The sequence below is a fragment of the Artemia franciscana genome, chromosome 19 (assembly GCF_032884065.1).
Source record: "Artemia franciscana chromosome 19, ASM3288406v1, whole genome shotgun sequence".
NCBI classification, from domain to species: Eukaryota; Metazoa; Arthropoda; class Branchiopoda; order Anostraca; family Artemiidae; genus Artemia; species Artemia franciscana.
Window position 1 is genome coordinate 8,121,122 of NC_088881.1, and position 21,227 is coordinate 8,142,348.

Here is a 21,227-nt window from a genome sequence, read left to right on the forward strand (position 1 = left end):
TTTTTTTAAACGCATTTTTAATTTTTGGGTCCTAATTACCGTGGTTTGTACTTTACTACGTGGTAGCTACCACTGCCACCATGGTAGACACTAATCTTCGAGAAATCTTGTGTGTATGCAGTGTAGTTTCTGACATACTTGCTATATGTTTGTGTTTTACTAATTTGAATTGAAACATACTGGAATGTAATATTGAAAAAAAAAAAAAAAAAACTGAAATTGAAATCAAATGATCAAACTGAAAATCCCTATAATCCAATTTTGATTGCTTCAAAAATAATGGTTATAATGAGTGATTGAAATGTATTCGTTAATAAGAGAAGTATAGTCGTTAAAGTGACCAATTTTAGTAACTCCTTACTTTCATGTCCCCGTGGTTAAGGGTAATGTGCAAAGTCACCTTTAACATAAATAATTGAAAACAATCCCTGAGATTCTAATTACTACCCCTACTTCTCGCCCAAAACCCCAAATCCTTTCTTGACCTTCAGCCACAGAGGTTTAGACGTGCTACAAACTCCTTGAACGATGCGTAGCATATATAATCTCCTCCCCTGAGCAACAAACATTTCTCCGCACCCACGTTTTAGCAATCAAAACGTAGATGGTTACAGATAACAATATAACTGGCAAAGTAGCATATAGCATAAATAATTAAAAATAAAGGCCGGACTTCCCCTACCAACAAACCCCGCCCCTTTCCCTTTTTACCGTCACCAAGAGAGATTATATGCGCTTTAAGCGCTATAAACAAAACGCAATATACTACTAGGCTACCGTAACACGAATTTTGCATTACAAAAATAAACGTTTATGTAGATGCACACAAAACTAGAGTTTAATTTAACCAAATATTTTGTTTAAACAAAAGCTATTGAAGCAGGAAAAACTTTGAAAACTGAAATACAAGATTTCATTATTTGGATTTTTTTATCTAATGAGAAGGTACTATTATAAAAGCTTTACTAGATCAAACTAAAACTTTTAAAGCTCTAACAAAACAATAATTATTAGATGGGTTGCTATTGGTTACTCTTGTATTGTAACTGTGGCATGACAAATGAAACTTAATAAAAGTGTACCAGAAGGATTTCGTAAATAAAGGAACATGCTATAAAAATAGCTACTTTAAGAAGTATTTATTTCAAAATCCAGAAATAAATGGGAACTATCGAATAGATATCTGTAAGGGTACCTGTACGATAGTAGCTTACGCCACTAACCGATCTAGAAAAGCTATAGGCTACTGTTATAGGATAGCACCTATTGCCTATAACTGCTTGGAGTAAATCAGGGCATTAAAACCCAATATTCTGGTATTCCCCACCTCTAGGAGTACCGCTACCAAAATCTAAGCATCACACGCCCAAGCTGAGCCAACTGACCCCGAAAATCTTTCCTAGCCTATCCTGGTTTAAGAAAAATAACATGGTAATGTCCAGAAAAAAGCTCACACATATATAAGCTCTTGCCAATGGCAATATAAGGACTGATGAAAACCATGCAAAACAGAGCAAAGTAGGTACACCCTCCTTCGCGGACAAAGAGGACGAGACCGACCAGAAAAAGACAAATGAATGAAGTCTTTGATACCCATTTCACCAAATTTAGTAACACACTAAGATAGCGTGCTTTTACTTTTACCGAAATAACTAGCAGTAGCATGGCTCACTGTTTAAGAAATGTCAGACAATATTTTACATTCAATAGGTAATTTTAAAGAGCAGCAGAGGAGGGGAAAAGGAGGGGAAAAGGGAAAAAATTTAAAAGGGGGAGAGATTTTATCTGATGCTCAAATGGGTGTCCCCATGACACCCAACAGAAATAAGGCATGAGACAGAATCAGATTTTGACTTGACTTAAGTCCCATCTGCCTTCCAAGGTCATTTTGGGGTCAAGGTCAATCTTCAAGGTCAATCTTCAAGTCAAGTCAAGGTCATCTCCTTCACCAGCTCATTAATGTACCTCCTGTAAATGCTTCTGTCCTCGGTCAGGCGAAGGAGTTACACACAGGTTATAGGACAAAATGTTTCGTTTGTCCCCTTTGGAAAGATATGACAAAATGTCATAAATCTTTCAAACCTCTCAGAAAGTAAAGTAGCTAAAAGAAATTGAAAGATTTGTCTATTTTTGTATATTTATGCTTATGCTGCCGTAGGTTGTATTTGCCTTGGCTTGGTTTATTTTTGTTTTATTTTATCACTGCTCCAGCCTTTTTTTTTTTTTTTTATGACCTCCTCTTGGTTTTTACTTTCGTAGTGTAACATTGTCAGTGCTAAAGTAGGCATGTGCACTGGTTTCTCATATCTATTTATGTAATTGTTGCAAATAAACAAGAGCTAAGAGCTCATATGGTACTTGTGACGAGGTCGAAAGAGCCAAGAGCCAAGATCTCATATGACACGAGCTCTAGCAAAATTCTAAGAATCAATAGATTGATTTAAAAGGAAAATCAGAGGCTTAATGCCGGTCGAGATTTAAAATAAGAGCTCTGAGACATGAGGTCCTTCTAAATATCAAAATTCATTAAGATCCGATCACCCACTCGTAAGTTAAAAATACCTAATTTTTTGGAATTTTTCCTCTCCCTTCAGCCCCCCAGATGGTCGAATCGGGGAAAACGACTTTATCAAGTTAATTTGTGCCAGTCCCTGACAAGCCTAGCAATTTTCATCGTCCCAGCATGTCCAGAAGCACCGAACTCGCCAAAAACACTGGATACCCCCCTAACTCCCCCAAAGAGAGCGGATCCAGTCCGGTTACGTCAATCACGTATCTAAGACATTTTCTTATTCTACCCACCAAGTTTCATCCCGATCTCTCAACTCTAAGCGTTTTCCTATATTTCCAATTTCCCCCTCCAACTCCCCCCAATGTACCAGATCTAGTCGGGATTTAAAATAAGAGCTCTGAGACATGACTTCCTTCTAAATTTCGAATTTCATTAAGATCCGGTCACCCGTTCGTATGTTAAAAATACTTCAATTTTTCTAATTTTTCCGAATTAACACCCCCCCCCAACTCCCTCAAAGAGAGCGGATTCAGTCCGGTTGTGTCAATCACGTATCGAAGACTTGTGCTTATTTTTACCCACTAAGTTTCATCCCGATCCCTCCACTCTAAGCGTTTTCCAAGATTTTAGGTTTCCCCCTCCAACCCCCCCCCCCCCCCCAAATATCACCGGATCCGGTCGGGATTTAAAATAAGAGCTCCGAGACACGATATCCTTCCAAATACCAAATTTCATTAAGATCCGATCAACCGTTCGTAAGTTAAAAATACCTAATTTTTTCTAATTTTTCCAAATTAATCGTCCCCCCACTCCCCCCCCAGATGGTCGAATCGGGGAAATGACTATTTCTAATTTAATCTGGTCTGGTCCCTGATACGCCTGACAAATTTCATCGTCCTAGCTTATCTGGAAGTGCCTAAACTAGCAAAACCAGGACAGACAGACTGACAAAATTTGCGATCACTATAAGTCACTTGGTAAATACCAAGTGCCAAAAAAATTATCTATCTATCAAGCGTAACCTCCTCCTTAAGAGATTCTAATAAGAGAGAGAGAGATAAACTTAGCTGAAATTCTTTAGAAAGGATATTTAAAATTTTTATGCTTTTTCCAGGAAAACGCTGATAAGCCCAGTAAGGGTCCGGCCCTTAGGGAAAAGGCATCAGAACGTTATGAGAGGGAAGGGGGAGGGTAAAATCTCGGAGAAAGTATTGTTTTTATGACAGTTATTCCCCTTTATTTTCCAAAGAGCCTTTTGAGAAATTTTTAAGGGCGATTGTGAAATATTGCACCCCCATGTGCAGGTTACTGCACAAAATCTGTCCATTTATGTTAAATAAATAAACAAATAAATAAAAAAGTGGTCATCCTTTCAGCACATGCCTTTGATTCAAGTCCTATGTCTATAAGCCTGGGAATGGTCTTAAGGGTTCATTAGCCATTGTGACTCCAAATCTACACTGGAAGTACTCCTCCCTCCCTTTCTTATAAAGTAGGAGAACAAGCAAGAGTGAACTTCTTCGTGTAGTACATGAACGTTTAAAAGACCTTAGTTCAAGGTGAGGACGAGAGCAGACTCTTCCGACTCCTATATAAGTGGTTGATTATATAATAAGGTAGTGAAACAAGTAAAAAACGTGTAAATCGGGACATTTCAGAAGGAGAAAATTCCAGATTCGCCTTCCTTACTTAGCAGCCATAAGTAATACGAAAGTATTGCAGTCAATATAATAGAATATTTAGAGCATTATGGCCTAAAACAAATTTTTACTAAATAAAAATGCTCCCCAACATAGCTCTCACCAGGAAGGATCGAATAGGCTGGAACGAGACCCTCTCTCCCCACACAATAATATAGAGCAGGGACAAAGCCCCCTTAACCTTTGTAGGCTGGGAGGTTCTATAAAATATCCCACCCTATACTTAAACATAATATTTGTATCTCTGTTTGAAACCACCTTCAATATTTTAGCCGATTTTTAAAATAAAGATGTTCTGATCATCACGGCCCGAAACAGCTTTTTATGAAAAATTACTCCCCTGCAAAGCTCCCACCAGGAGGGATGGAATAGGCTGTTACGAGAACCTCTGCCCCGTCCTATTGAGGTCAAACATATATGTCTGTACCTATTTTTAAATACTTCAATATGTTTGCCCAGTGTGTGGAGATGGGGTGGATGATTTGATTTATTTGTGGGGTTCTCAAAAACTCAACGTCGTATATATGGGGATGATAGACCGGGAAAATTTTATAACTATAAATTCAGCAACATTCCGTTTAAAATTAGAAGAGGAAGAAAATTGTACCAGCTTAACTAAGAATTATAAATTTAGCAACATTTTGTTTACAATTAGAAGAAGATTTTACTAACCCTATTAAAAATTCAACATGAATTTAAGAAGGCTTAAGAACTCAAGACTTTGAATGAACTTAGTTAATGAACCTTTTAAGCCAATGGACCAGTAAGATTCAGTGATCCGGAAGTTATTACATTTACTTCTGTGTAAATATAGTTTGTATTAATTATAATACTTTAGTATTTCTGTTGATGATGAAGAACTGTGTTTTCGAAATACTCAGAACTTTTGAATTTGTTGTGCACTGTCTAATAAAGGACTTATCCATATTGAAACTCTTATTCGTTTCGTCACAGGAAGGAAGTAAAAAAAAAAATGAGGTCTGTGAAAAAAAAACAAATCAACATGGATTGTAAGTCTGCCACTATAACAAATAATCAGGATTAAGAGATCATAATTTAGATTGTGAATTCTATCGTTTCAAATATTCTCAGGAGATGAGCAAGAAATAGAAAGAGCTAAAAGTAAAGGTCATGCGACTAGAAAAATGTATCCATCGTTGATCTTTATTGAATACATCATTATATTCATATTATTGCATTTATATATATAGTTATTTACATTCATATACATTATTATATTAATATTCAAAACATTATTGTATTATCATATTGTTATTCAAAATAGTATTATATTTATATATTACATCTTTATTGTTTTTAGTCAAGGGTTATTCTAATTTTAATGATTTTCATTTGCAATGATACATAATTTGAGAATGTATGGGAATAAAGCGCATCAGCACGATCTTCCTATTTTTATTCTTTGTTTAATTAGGATGTTTAATTTCAATTTTTATTTTCATGTTCATTTCATTTCATTACAATTTAATTTCATTTAATTTACAATTTAATTTCATTTAATTTTAATTAAGGATTCAAATTTAATTTAAATTTAATTAGTTTAATTTTCTTTATTAGGATGGTTAACGCAAAGCCGTACTATAGTAATAATGGCACAAAAAAATAGTGATTTTTGACTGATTTAAATTTTTTTATGTTCCGCAGTTTAAAATACAATAGCTTTTTTTAAAACATTTTTTATAAGCTTCTTTTGTTCCGCTGATATTCTTAACGTTATTTCAAGAATCTGTTTTATAAGTAGGAGATCTAATCATTTAATGATTCAATCCTATTTGTCAATTCTGATTCCCAATACTAGACAAATTGATGCGACTTACTTTCCAATAACCTGAGCAGCATTGGCCCACTGTTCAAAAGCTTTCTTGTACATCTTTCTGCGATAGTAGTGACCAGCTAAGTAGATGTAAGGATAAACGTGCAAGTCATCATACATTTTAGAGGCAACACTGATTCCTTCTTTGTACAGTGTTTCACAAGATGGACGGCCTGGTGTAGGAGAGGACTCTTCGAGGTCGGCCAAGTTCCCTGTTAAAATAATGCAACAAATAAGGCCAAATACAAAAATAGAGAGACAGAGAGAGAGAGAGAGAGAGAGAGAGAGAGAGAGAGAGAGAGAGAGAGAGAGAGAGAGAGAGAGAGAGAGAGAGAGAGAGAGAGAGAGAGAGAGGAGAGAGAGAGAGAGAGAGAGAGAGAGAGAGAGAGAGAGAGAGAGAGAGAGAGAGATAGAGAGAGAGAGAGAGAGAGAGAGAGAGAGAGAGAGAGAGAGAGAGAGAGAGAGAGAGAGAGAGGGAAGAGAGAGAGAGAGAGAGAGAGAGAGAGAGAGAGAGAGAGGGAGAGAGAGGGAGAGAGGGAGAGAGAGAGAGAGAGAGAGAGAGAGAGAGAGAGAGAGAGAGAGAGACTGGGGGGTCTTTCGCCGTTGGTGGTAAGTCTGATCAATTGCTGTAAGCTTTTTTCTCGTTTTCCGCTGAACAACTTACTCACTGATTTACTAATTTTCATTTTTCCTTCCCAGCAGCAACAAGAGAGGAAGTACTTTGTACTAAGAATCTTGTTTACACCGTAAAAGTCAAACGTTTAGATTTAAAAAGAGTCTAGTCAGAAACTACAAATTCGACCAAGGACTTGTTATAAAAGAATACTTAATCAGACTAACCATAATTATGATTTGGGACAGGGAGACAATGAATTTCACCAACTGGTTGACCATTGTTGCTAACCATGGATGAAACTTTTGTAAAATAGCGGTAAAGTCGGTAAACAATTTTTTTTACCGACTGGCCCAACACAATGCAGGAGGGATTGAGCTCCACATGACGCCTCTAATTTTTGCTTAAAAAACCAATTAGCATGCCATAATATTTTTATATTTACTTTTATGCCTCTCCCAAGTAAAATACAGAGACAACCCTATCCTCAAAGGGTCTGAACTATGCTCACTCGCTTTAAATTGTAGATTAAATTAAAACACCCATTAGCATATGCAATTTATTGCATATACCAACACTGAAGGAAAATCACCCAAGTCGGTTTATTGATGTCCTCTAGTACCCTTCGCCTCTCCCACAAAGACCCAAGCTGGAGATATCTACGCACATTGTACCTTTGAGCTAAAATTTGCTTTAAAGTGAAATAATTCTATTAGCATAACTAGAATAACCCAAAAAAAGGAAATAATTAACGTATATGTTCATTCATTTTTCTATCTCGCATAACAAGTATAACACACTAAAATATCAGATTCTTCATTTCTACAAATATCTGACAGAGAGACAAGCTCGTTTACATAGAAAAAAAAATAATAAAGAAACGGATTTTCAATCAAAATGAAAAACTCAACACACAAAAAATAAAAAAAAATCAATAAACACATGGTTTATTATTCACCACAAGAGAACAGACACCCCACCCGATGATACATAAGATACAATTTCAACCAGCAATGGGACAAGAAGAGGGATATCAAGACCCGAGAGAAATCCCTAATAAGGAAAAATGAAAAATACTACATAATTAATAACTAACCAAAAGTAATAATCTTAACTTATTTTTTTAAACCCCAAACGATACATCAAAATTGAAGTTGATTCATCATATTTTGATCCATGCAGTAATATGAATCTACTTTAAAATTTCGCATAGAAAAACGGAACTTCTCTGAGGTTAAACCTAAACAAAGCAAAAAGTAAGCAGGAAGAAGCAAAACAAAAACAACTTAAAAATAGCCAAAAAACACATACCAAGAGCCAGTGGATAGTTGTCAAGACAGTTCAAGTCGTACAACTTCCAGAGGAGGGCCTGATGAAGTCTGGTTAGTTCAAGGGAGTCAGCATGTGCAGATACACTAGGGTTTATTGCTGAAACAAGGGCTGCCACTTCTGTTTTTCTCGATCCAACAACAGGTTTACCTAAGAGGTAAACCCAAGATCTGGTTTGAACTCCAGTATCGATAGAGTGGCCTCTTCTATCATCAGCTATTCTGCCTGTAAGCCAGAGATGATATGATTAATACAGAGACTGGCTAATTAGACGCAAATAGGGCGATTAAATACAGCAGCACTGAACCAGTAAAAAGCCATACGTCTTCCATATACTCTTTTTCGAGCCACTTCGTTACAAATTTGAAAAAATAATTAAAAGAGGGCTGATTCAATTGAATATAGAAAGATTGAGTGCCCCTTTTGGTGGTTTAAAAGTGACCTGTCCTATTTTAAAATAGGACCCTTTCTCCTATTTGTCCACCGCAGCACCGCAGCACCACCGCAGCACCCATGATTTCAGAGGACCAAAATGTTAAGATAGTCCTTGCTATTTTAGATGGATAATGTGTAGATACATAGTCATTTCACTCAGAGTAATTATAGAATATGTTTCCAGGGAGAAGAGGGGGCATGACCAACGCATTCACAGTAACAATGACCTCCAATTATGTCGTTGGTAAGTTCTTCATAGATAAACCTTAGTAGAAACAGGACATGTCAAACTTGTTAAGACTAGGACCTTGGAAGGAATTTAAATTCCTTCCCATTACCTTTTAGAGGGTTTAGGGGGCAGTAGCCCTACTATTATTCTTACTTTGAATTGATTATTTATTCTAATTTCTGTTCCTTTTGAGTAACAATTATTCATTGCTAATAATTTATGTTCTTTTGCCCTTATAATAAATTTCACTTTATTTCAGTCCATTTAAGGTATTAATATCCCTCCTTGATTTTTTTGAGAACACTTTCTTTATTGGAACACCTGTTTATACTAAAATCATCTTCAATAAAAGAATTTGATCGCAGAATAAGCAAACGCATAATGTATGGTAAAAGATTAAGGATACACATTAAACTGGAGGATGTAGTTAGGAAGAGGAATGTCAAGCATCTGGCAAAATAAATGGTAATGATGGAGAAATTCCCCCACCACTAATTAGGTTTTGTTGGGATGTAGAGGCAAGGGGTCTTTGAGGCCCGAGCCTCAACTGAGTTTGGGATGTTCTTGCATTACAATAAATTCCCCCCCAAAATAGCTTCAACACAGTCTCCACCGTAAGGCTCTATGGCCAGGAAGGATCAGAAAAAAATCTGATCATCCACCTTAAAAAAAAATCCCTGAAATGACAAGCTAAACAGGGGAAAGACACGTGACTTCACCAACTGAAATTAACATCCATCCCAATCAGAAACAAAAACTCCAGGGCAAAAAAAAAGAAACACTCATTCACCAGAGATTCTCTTACAAAATTTTTGACAAAACTTTCAGAACTACGTCACTGCATTATACTGTATACTTAATTATTATCGTTGCATAACCAACTCCATAAAGACAAAGTTTCTTACCCACAAAAATAGGTCAAAAACGAATAAGAAACAGCTGAATTAGCAGAAGCATCGCTTAATTGTACTGCATTGTACTGTATACTTAATTATTATCGTTGCATAACCAACTCCATAAAGACAAAGTTTCTTACCCACAAAAATAGGTCAAAAACGAATAAGAAACAGCTGAATTAGCAGAAGCATCGCTTAATATGAACAGCCATTGTGATTCTTTCTTACAAGTTATTCTCCACGAAAGAAGCAAAAAACCCAAAACAGGGAACTTCAAAGCATAATAGCAACTGGTTGCAAAGGTCAATGATCTAAAATTCCCCCTGGGATCTTAAGAAAAGCTATTAGAATTAGGCTGTCTCACTCCTCAAGTTATGCTGATTAAAAGTTATCTATCAGATCTATCAGTGTCTAACGGTGATAAAGCTGATAATGTAACTCAAATCCTTCAAAACTCGAGCCCACAAGGAAGCATACTCTCTCCGTTTTTATTGTCTATTAATGTGGACGATTTCAGAGTTACCGACAGGCTGCATAATACAAGCGTATGCTGATGATATCTATGTAACAATATCTTCCAAAGATGCGAATTTCTTAGATCATACAGCCAAAAAGGTATTTGCAATATTTGAAAAATGGACAGATAAAAATAAATCAAAATTCGATGTTAATAAATGCGAAGCTATCATCTTTACTAAGAAAAGAAAAATTTCACAGATTAATCTTCAGTTTTTAAGTCATAGAACAGCAATAAGTGATAAAGTAAGATACTTGGGCTTAACTATAGACAGGAAATTACTTTTGAATGACCATGTTGAAAGTAAAGTAAAAGTCGCCAGACAATATTAAACAAAGTTGTTCTGTGCCGCCAGAACCACTTGGGGTCTCAAACCATTTGCCCTAAGAAAGTTATATAAAGCTGCTATTAAATCCACCATTTTATAAGCAATACCTGTATGGTTGTCAGCGCTGAATAAAAAGAAAATTGTAAAAAAAGTTAGTATATATTCAAAGAATTTCTATGATTTTGATTTCCAAAGCTTTTGTATCTGCTAAAACTGAGAGAATAACAGTTTTAGCAGGATGCCTTCCTATTGACTTTAGTGCCAAAGAGATAACTCTCACCAGATATCTAAAGAGAGAAAGGCCTGACTATTGGCCAACCCTGAATAATTAAAATAGCCATAAATTAAATGTTCATAACTATTATACTGACTCGCAAGCAAATTATGCATTCGGCAATTTCCTTTCTTCCTCTAACAAACCTTCCCCTAATAAACCTTCCTCGCATAAGCCTATATATGAAATGGTATGAAATATTCTGCCAAGCTGTTAAGCCCTAGACCCTTCAGTTTTTTACTGATTATAATGACCTTCAAGTTGCAAAAGCTTTTCCTAATTATAAACTGACACAAATTGTTACTGGTCACTGTAAATTAAATTCATTTTTATGTAGAATTCATAAAAGTAATTCTTCCACTTTTGATTGTGGTGATGACGAGAATTTATATCATTATAGTTTTGAGTGTAAACTTTTTGAAAATGAAAGAGCCGAAATGCAATTTAGATTACAAGAGTTTTCTTATTCTGATATTTTCAATATTAATTTTATTTGGTTTATTAAAGAGGCTCAATATGTCATTCTAACAACTTGAATCAAACAAAGAGACTGAAAATTGTCAATTTTTTTTACCCCTGTGTTCTTTTTAGTAATTATATTTTTGTAGCTGACTTGTGATATAATTTATGTGTTATATTTTGTAGATTAGATAGTGGAATACTCTGTACGTGTTTAGTCACTAAATAAAATCTTTTATTCATGGTCTAAAATTTCTTGTCTGAAGTCTACTCGGCTGTCGATACCTGATTAATAAATTTCAAGCAAATCCAGATATTTCAATGTGGAAGGCAGGCGAGGCTCAGAAGTGACCAGTGTCTCTTACAATTCATTCCATCTACCCACTTGGCCCGTGTCCAAAATGTTTCAAGTGGGTCTGAACACTACAGTGCAAAAGTTGGAAAAGGAGAGTAGGTCTCAAGTGTATCATTACTATCAAGTCCCGTTTGTTCAAGGCCAAAACTCCATAAATTTCAAGCCCATCAGGGAAAGAAAATCTGCTTACCTTTCTGCACAAAATTTGATGGGGTAATAGGGGAAGAAGGGGGGTGTTAGAGAGGCCAAACACGCAAAAATCCCAACATTATCTGTCCCCCTTCCTCCAAGGAAAAAATCGTGCGTACGTGCCAGATGCTAAGAACCAACAGACTCAAAAGCCCTACGTGATCCTTGTTGAAACAGGGCGAAAATTTCAATTATTTTGCAAAAAATTAGTGGTGGGAGATATGGTGCTAGAGGGGCCACAAGCACACTTCGTGGCTCCTATGATACGAATTACTACTACTACTAACAACAACACCGCAGCACCAAGCCACCTGAGGCTCACACAGCTACACAGGCTCCTCCTCCATCGCAATCTATTCAAAGCCTCCCTCTTTACACCCTCCCAGGAAGTTCCCATTTCGTTTAAAATCTTTCTTTATGACATCCTCCCACCCCAGACGACGACGGCCTGCTTTCCGTGCGACTGCTGTGTCTTTTACTAGGCTATAATTTCCTCGAGTGGCGACACTCCTCAAGTGGGAATAGGGTTGATCACAAGGTCCCCAGTCTTGCAGGTACCCCGAAAGGGTCGAGGCAGCCCATTGCAGAGGCCGTTGTCCATAGTATGATACGAATGAGTAAATAATCTAAAAATTAAACAAATAAAAATATAGTGAACGGGTATTATATTTTAAGAAAGACAGTGAAAAAACAACAACAACAAAACACAAACAAACTTTTAATAATAAAAAAGGTCTGAATATTTCGACTTCATGTCCAAAAGCCTGTGTCATTAGAAAACATTATTATAGAAAAATAAATTTAACAGAACATATGAATTAAAGAAAAAAACACAGATGAAAAAACAACAACAAAAAATTTACATATTAATAATATCAAATATGATATCTGTTTGTCCCTGCAAACAGCACGAAAATCAAATAAAACCAGGATATCACAAAAATTAAACAGAATCCAGAAATCAAAATTCTGCTTGAAATTAGGTGCAAGGTGACCTTTCTGCAAAAAAAAACAACATTGATGTGGAGAGGAGTGGAATGCAGTAGGATTTTGTTTTAATAAATTAAGACTTGGGTCGCTTTGCAGAGGCTGTGACCTCTTTGGCTGATCCACCCCCCCCCCCAAAAAAAAAATTGCGACACCGATCCCGAATGTAAAATTTAGTTAATTTTTTTTACTATCTTTAACTATGGCATAGTTGACGCGTGCAAAAGAAGAATAGTAAATAAAACATAGAGAGAAAAAAATGATACGTGATGCTCAAATTACATTCAACTTCTTTTGAATTTGTTAGTTACCTTTAACTTTAGCATTCTTGATGCGTGCAAAAGAAGAAGAAGAAACAAAACATTTAGTAAAAACAAATGACCTATGCCAAAATCCATCTTCAAAGAAGAAGAAGAAAAAACATAAAAAAAAGAAGCCTACCATGCCAAGTGACTTCAAGTGTCTTGCTACAATTCTCTCCAAATTGAACCCATGTATGATCTTCAGAAAGTGCTAAGTGAACATCAGAAAGGCCAAAAACTTGGCACGCTGCCACTACTGCATATGTAACTCCAAACGGGTCTAACCTCCCTTCTGAAAAAGAGAAAAAAATAGTGTATGCTAGCAGTGTCGCAAAACGTTTTTGGAATGTCCTTGATACCAAGACTAGTTGGCTTGACATCCAAATAATCGGACAGTACTGAACACCGTCCACCCTCCCCTTCTAAAAGACAGTATGTAGCATTATCACAACTTTAAAAGAGTAATTTTTATCTTGACAGCAAGTTTCTGCTGTTTTTCTATTGCAAAACTGTATCGATGCGTTTGCATCATTATATGTAAATGTTACATAGTCAGCTGCATAAAAGCAAACTTTTCTAGCACGAAATGAATCAAGAAAGGTTAAATAAAAAACTAAACGGCAAATTTATGTAGCCCCTTGCCCAGGGGCGGATCCAGGATTTTCTTTAGGGGGGGGGGGCACATAATAGGTTGCTAGGATAAACGTGAGAACAAAGAAGTGCCTGTAATTTAAAGGGAGCCTAGACAACTATGCGTCGTAATTAGGTAGCCTGGTAGCCCCCCATTTAACACGTTCACTTTCTTTCTCTCTTTTTCCTTTAATTTTTGCTTGTTTGTGGAAATTTGTCCTTCTTCCTATTACATCTCTTTCTCAAATTTCAGTTTTATTCTGGATCTCAGAGTAATATCTTAATTCTTTATATTATTATATTATATTATTATTTCATACACTTTATATTATTTCATTATTAATTCTTTATATCGTAATTAGGTAGCCGGTATTCCAAAGCCTGGTGAGGGTTAAAGTTCTGCTAAATCTGTTGAAATTGAAATGGTATAAAAATATTGATAAAAAAAGATAGTAAGTTATGAAAACCATCCCGCCATAAAAAAAGCTGTTCACCATCAATAAAAAAATGATATTTAATATTTTCTGCATAATTTTTTGCCTTTACACGTCTGACCACTATAGCGAGTGAGTTAATCCTTTTGTCAAAAAGAAAAAAGAAATTGAACGATCTTTTGGGGTCATGCACTCTTTGTGACAATTTGTATATTGTCAAAAAGTGACAATATACAAATAACTAAGTGACATTTTTTGTCCAATTTTGTTTTGAGATGTCAAATTTGTGACATTTGTATTCGTATATTGTATATACGATTTGTATATGTCAAACCGTTTAGCATGTCACCCAGCTTTATGGCATCGGAGGTAGTAATGAAGAGTAGGAAATGAGGATAAAGATGCAACTTGTATATTCGTAAAATATATATTAAACATTAAATACTAGTTCTTTTGGGAATGTAACAAGAAAAACAGAATGTTTTCCTTATTATAATGCAACAGATAGACATGCATAAAAAAAATTTAAAACGAGGGTTTTAGGTATAGGCAATAAAGCACTAACTAATCACTATTTCTTTTTAAAAATAGTGTTTTAATAAACAGTGTCAACTTTGATGAACTCTCAAAAATTTACTAATCAAAATTTTGCTTTAAATAACAAAGTAGCGTATCTTTCCATGTTTTAAAGTTCGAAATAACTCGTTTATATTACAGAATTCACACTTTATAAGAAAAAGTCTATTTCTCCATTCCCGCCATATCTATTTATTACACGGTCGATATCTACCTCAATATTTAGGTGAATGTTTACAATGGCTAGTCCTGTCAGTCTACAATCATGTCCGTTTAGAGCTCTTCGTTAGTATTTCCTTTTCTATTCATCTAAGACCAAAATCGTCAGAAAAACATGAACTCTAATTAAGATGCATGTAGGGATTTGCTTCAAACTAAGTAAATGAGTCAAAATACTCCTTAAAAAAATTATTATGTGTTTGTTATTTTTGTATTTGATAGGCATAGATTGGTAATTTAAATTCTCAAGGTTTCAAGCTGTGGTAGATTTCTAATTATTTTTTTTTTTAGTCTTGAGATTTTCAGATATTTAATTCGAACGTTTAAATCTCGATATGTCTGTTAAGCACAAATATAAAAATTTGAAATTTGACTGAGGTTTAGCATTAAGTTTAAGAATTTACCTCTAAAAATTTTGATTTATAAACAACTAATCGTGGAAATATGATTGGATGAAATGTATCAAAGTAAGCATAAAAATCCTCAGCGGTATATATAGTTTAGACAATTTTATGGACAAATATATGCAACCCCTATACAATAGCATAACTATATTTTGTGATGTGTTGGTATTGAGAAGGTGAGAAATTCTGAAGTAATATTGTAGTTGCATTACATTTCCGTGGTTAACTCAAGTTGTATGAATTTTCATTTTTCCTTAAAATTTTATTAGTAAATGTTTGAAAAAAAATCGATGCCATTCTTCTGATTCAAAATGAGAATTCATAGACCCATCTCTACCAGCTAGATAAAAAAAACACAGTTATTTGCCTTCTTTTACAAACAATTTTTCGAAAATTTATTTTTCTTAAATGATTGCTCCGACCTTGGAAGGAGTATTTCAATTCATATACTTAGTTTTAAGCATATACTTATACAAACTTTTATTAAAATTCTGAAGAGTTTGACCTTTATTTTAATGTTTTAGGATGAACAGAGGAGGTGATATGTCATATAATGCAGAGGTTTAATTAGATTAAAATAGGCAGTAAAGTGGCCACCATTTCCTCACCAAAATCCAAAACTTAGATTAATAATTTTTGCACTTCTCATACGTTTAATTTCTATTATACAAATTCCCTAAAAAACACCTAATGTTAAAAAAAACCTAAAAAAACCTAAATATTAAAAAAACCTAAAATGTTAAAAAAAAACACCCAGCTTTGCAAAAAAGCAAACCCAAAAAACTGAAACAGACAGCCAAAAAAAGTAATGATACCAATTTCTTCACCTCAGTGTCATACTTCTGAGCCCCTTTGTGACAGCACAATCCTGAAATATCATTTCGGCTGCCTAAAGAAGTTAGGATTATAAATTTCCCCTCTCCTTGTTATTACGAAATGAAAATTTTCGCCTCCCAGTTAGCTTTTGTGGTAATCCGGACAGATTCCCTTGATAAACCTAAATTTAATTAAATACTTTTTGGCAGTATGCGACATTAGTAAAATCTAACAGAGACTGAACAAAGTGACTAAAACCTTGTTTCAAACTTGTTTGCAAAAAGAAACAGTCTTAATAACTAAAGACTTATTGAAACATTAACTATTAAAAACCAATTATAAAAAAAAACAACTTTCATCCCAACCCAAACCAGAGCAAACGTTCCCAACCACAAATCAACCATCTCTTCTGGGGGGGACGTGCCCCCTGGATCCACCACTGCCCTTGCCTTGTTAGATGGAGGCACTTTATAATTAAAGCTTACAAATCACTCTCCATGATAGAGGAAAAAACATGTAACTTTTCTTTTCTCCAGTAATCCCCTCATATCTTGCTTCTCTCTGTCTAGTATCTCTCCAATCATCTTCCAAATAGTACTTACCTATTGCCTAAGCACCCTGCATTCTGAGCAAATTTCAGTTTTTCACAACTTTTTCAAGTTTTAGGTCCCTTGCCTAAGACTAAGGTGGGCATCCAAAAAATTGTCCAAAATTTCTCTCTCACTTCAGCACGTATTGTCTTGCTAGACAAGTACCCATGCTGTGCCTATACCAATGCTATCAACACCAGTCAGGCCCAAGCCAAACAAGCCTAAAGGCCACCTCCTTTGGTCTCAACTAGCATTCAAGCGTTTCTCTTCAGGATAGACGGGGAGGGGGTGCCCACCGTCTCCAATCACTTGCCAAATAGTATCTATTCATTGCCTCAGCTCACTCCGGCATTCTGAGCAAATTTCATTTTGTGAAAATTTCAAATTTTCATTTTTTGAGCGTGTGTCGCTGTGTTGGCCTCAGGCGGCTTGGTGCTGCGGTGAGTTGTTGTAAGTAGTAGTAGTAGTAATTCATATCATAGGAGCCACTAAGTGTGCTTGTGGCCCCTCTAGTACCATCTCTCCCACCACTAATTTATTGCAAAAAATCGTCATCTGTGCTTTGTTTGAACAATGAACACGTTGGGCTTTTCAGTCTGTATGGCTAGAGAACAAAGTTGGTTCTTAACCTCTGGCGTGTACCCACGATTTTTGAACTTTCAAAGGCTCACTTCTAGTATAACTGCATGCCAGTCTTTTCTGTGACAACGTCTGTACACAGTCCTACGCAACACACTTAGTTTGCTGATTTTGTTTCTTTGAGTTTTAATGCAAAGTAATGAAATATGAAATGGAATATAAAAATATGAAAAATGAAAATGTGAAATATAATAAAATATGCATATTTCATGCTTATTTTGGTAATGGTGAAGTTTATCCCCTCTTGTGTTTTGCCCTGGTTGACTTGGTCATTTGAAAAAAACTATCAATATATAACAAGCAAAAATTAATTAAAAACCTTTTTCCACATTTCTATACAGAATAAATCCGACTCATTTTGGGTTGAATGGTTACTCTTTACTTTCATAATATCAGCATAGCCCAAAAAATATTGTCGGAAACCAAGAGGGATTAAATATCCATTTCACATTTTTATATCCGTTTTTAAAGTTCTTTGTACATCCTTCCCCGTGCCCTCTGAAAAAAACAATCCAAGTCCAGGGTACAGTCCTGGGGATTATACATAAATTTCTACCTTCACCCTTCTCGCGTATCTCCCTTATAACTAATTCTGTATTTATCTGAAGGCTCAAATAGAGTAGCGATGTTTCGACTTTAAAATGCACCCTCCGAGGTATCTCCCTCCCTCCCTATATTCCCTACAGTTTTGCTATTAGCGGGTGTGATAATTCAAAAACAGAAATGTGGGCGAAAAGTAAAAAAAAAAGTAAAAACAGTAAAAAAGAGAAGAAGATGCCCCTAAATAGCTTCAGCTAAATGACTTATTTTGGTATTGTTTGCCTGGTCATCCAGCAACTGATGAGTCATTATTAACAATCAATCAATCAATCAATTTATTTCTGACCCGTCAACAAAACAAAGGAGGGTTTGTAGCCATAGTGACGGAATAAGACAAAAAATAAAAAGTGAAAATAAACAACAACGAAAAGAGATATTACAATCAACAAAAACAGACATAACTACATACTATACATAAGAGGGAAGACCACTGGTGGTTAAGTTTTCTAGCGGAGGGTTTAAAATCCTCCGCTCTTTTATCAGTAATGTTTCCAGACAGAAACAATTTGAATTTTTGTTCCAGAGAAGAATAACAGTCCTGCATTAAAAAAAAGACATAGAATCTTAACGAAAATCACACCATCAGATTCAGCGTATCAGAGAACACTACTGTAGAAGTTTCAAGCTCCTATCTACAAAGATGTGGAATTTTGCATTTTTTGCCAGAAGGCAGATCACGGATGCGTGTTTATTTGTTTTTTTGTTTTTATTTTTTGTTTGTTTTTGTCTCTTATAGCCTAAGAGATTCTTAGGGCTATATTTTATAAAATCTGATTTGGCTGAATATGGCTCTAAAATGTAGATAGATCTACTAAGGAAAAATAGTTGGAATGAATATTTAGTAATCAGATCAAAATGATCAATTTTTTCGTTACCCAGCATTGCCCATTCGCATTTACTTCTAAGTTAACCGAGATAGTCCTGCTAATATCAATTTTCAAACCTATTCTCTCACACTGAGCTCTTGGAGTGTCCAAAAACTCATTAATTTTGCTAAAAAAAAAAAAAAAAAAAAAAAAAAAAAATCATCTAGGACCCTCAAATGCTGCAAGTACTGCAAGCATAACCCACTAACTAAAGTACCAACTAGACTGAGGCCAATGTATCAACGCAAGCTCCTCCTCCACTAAGACACTCAAATTGTCGAAATGTGCTAAGTGTAGGAGAAATCTACCTCTCCATTTGAATAAAAACAAATTCTCTTCCATACAATACAAACAAAGCAGCATGGATGTGTACATGAATTTTATTCGTTGGGAGAAAGGAGGAGTCAAACCATTTCTAGGTTATATCATTCCTAAAATCGTTTCACTTTAATATAAAGCAAATTTCTAAAATAGCATTTTTTCTTTTTTTTTTTTGAAAGAAAATGGTTGCTCTTCACTTTAAAATTAAAGCAGAAAATTTGTTATTCTGAATAAAAATAAAATGAAGAAAAATCGATAAATTTAAAAAAATTGTATATCAGCATACTATATCAAATGATTATAGGCAGATATATAGCGATAGGCTAAATATAAAATGTGACTTACAGTGTTGATCTGCATTATGTCTATCCTCTATTTTTAAAAAAATTATTTAAAAAAAACCCTACTCATATCATTCCTAAAATCGTTTCACTTTAATATAAAGCAAATTTCTAAAATAGTATTTTTTCTTTCTTTTTTTTTGAAAGAAAATCGTTGCTCTTCACTTTAAAATTAAAGCAGACTATTTGTTATTTTGAATAAAAATAAAATGAAGATAAATCGATAAATTCAAAAAAAAATTGTATATCAGCATACTATATCAAATGATTATAGGCAGATATATAGCGATAGGCTAAATATAAAATGTGACTTACCATTATGTCTATCCTCTATTTTTTATCCGAAATTTGTTCAAAACACCAATTAGAAAGGAAAACAAACAATAAGATTTCGCAAACAACCCAGGATTAGGAAGGGGAGTGGTATCCAAATTAAAAAAAAAGCAGAATTTTCTCAACAAAAAGATGAACAAGAACTTACCAATCAAATATGAGAACAAAGTTTGCAAATGTGGCTTATCCTTATAATAAGCTCTGGACAATGTATTCCAAATTGAGTTTGCAATTTTCTTCACCTGACTTTCTGATGCAAACTCCTGATCTTTTGAATGTGTCAATTCAATCAATGGCCTGTCTTCAAACTCATTTTCTTCTTCAAAATTGATATTTTTTACTTGATTGACAAATTGATTCCACAGATTCTCAACAAGTGGCAAAGAGAGCACTGGAAAATCAGCATCTTCTTCTTTCTCATTGTTAAGGTCTGTGGGCGCTGATATGTCTGTTTCATGTTCTTTTAATGGAGTATCTTTGATGGTTGTCAACGCTGTTTCTAAGCTGCCCATAACAATAGACAACAATACCAAATCAGGTTCCTCTGGTTCAGTCAGCTCAGCTTCAAAGAGATTTACCACATCTTTTATGTGCTTCAGTGGAAAAGTTTGTTTTGACCTCTCCTTTATGGAGAATTCCATTTTGATATTATTTGTGATACCTAGGAAGAAAGTAAGTAAAGAGTTAATTATATGACAAATGAAAATAATTTGACATTATTTAATCTTATTATGACTATCAAGAAAAAACAACAAAAGCTTGTATTTAGAAGAACTTGAGATTCAGCAATTTGGATCACATCCATGGAACAGTTTAACAATGAAGATAAAGAGCAGGGGGGGGGATGCCGACACTATTAAAAATAATAAAGTACAAAAACAAAACATGTGCTAAAAAGCAAAGTTCTTTTAAATAAAAAAAAAATAAATATAAAGTTGGCAAAGCATTTGTTTGACCTTCTGCACCATAGTAGATTTTCTGATTTTGCTTAACAAGTTTAAGTTGATGACCTCTAGTTCTTTAATTAGAACCAACAATAGGAAATAATACTGGGAGAGTATTAGCCCTCATTAAATTATAGGCTAGATTGGTATCACCTCTGTTTCTCCTCTATACAAGTTTTGGGAGTTTCAGCTTTGCTAGTCTTGCAGGGTAGGAAAGCTCCCCCATGCAAGATGTCACTTTGATGACTAGTCTCTACACATCTTCCAAAACTTTTATGTGTTTTTTAAATAAACAGAGGCTATATATATTCCAATTTTAAGCTTGAGGTGCACAAGTTCCTTATACAAATGACTAATGACTTTAGGGAAACAATGGAAAGAGTATGCTTAATCAGCCCCAGAGATGACTAGCACCACCCAGCAGACTTCTAAGCACAAGTACTGAATATAGTTCAAAATCATTAGTGACTCCTAAGATCTTGCTCATTATTCACAGAGGAGAGTGGGTGGTCTGAGAAAAAATAAGTGTGACAAGGATTCATTTTGCCAAAGTGA

General features: G+C 34.9%; 1 protein-coding gene across 2 annotated transcripts in view; it reads right to left on the minus strand.

Annotated features, from left to right (window-relative positions):
- The window catches only part of LOC136039250 (menin-like), a 55,946-nt gene that overhangs the window by 25,824 nt on the left and 8,895 nt on the right, over positions 1-21,227 (minus strand). For both annotated transcript variants that reach the window (XM_065722805.1, XM_065722806.1), the window contains exons 2-5: positions 19,877-20,389; positions 13,099-13,251; positions 7,971-8,213; positions 6,051-6,258 (exon numbers count right to left, since the gene is read on the minus strand). In XM_065722805.1, the coding sequence (XP_065578877.1) occupies positions 6,051-6,258; positions 7,971-8,213; positions 13,099-13,251; positions 19,877-20,369 (1,097 nt within the window). In that variant the 5' untranslated portion in view covers positions 20,370-20,389. The remainder of the gene's footprint in view (positions 1-6,050; positions 6,259-7,970; positions 8,214-13,098; positions 13,252-19,876; positions 20,390-21,227) is intronic.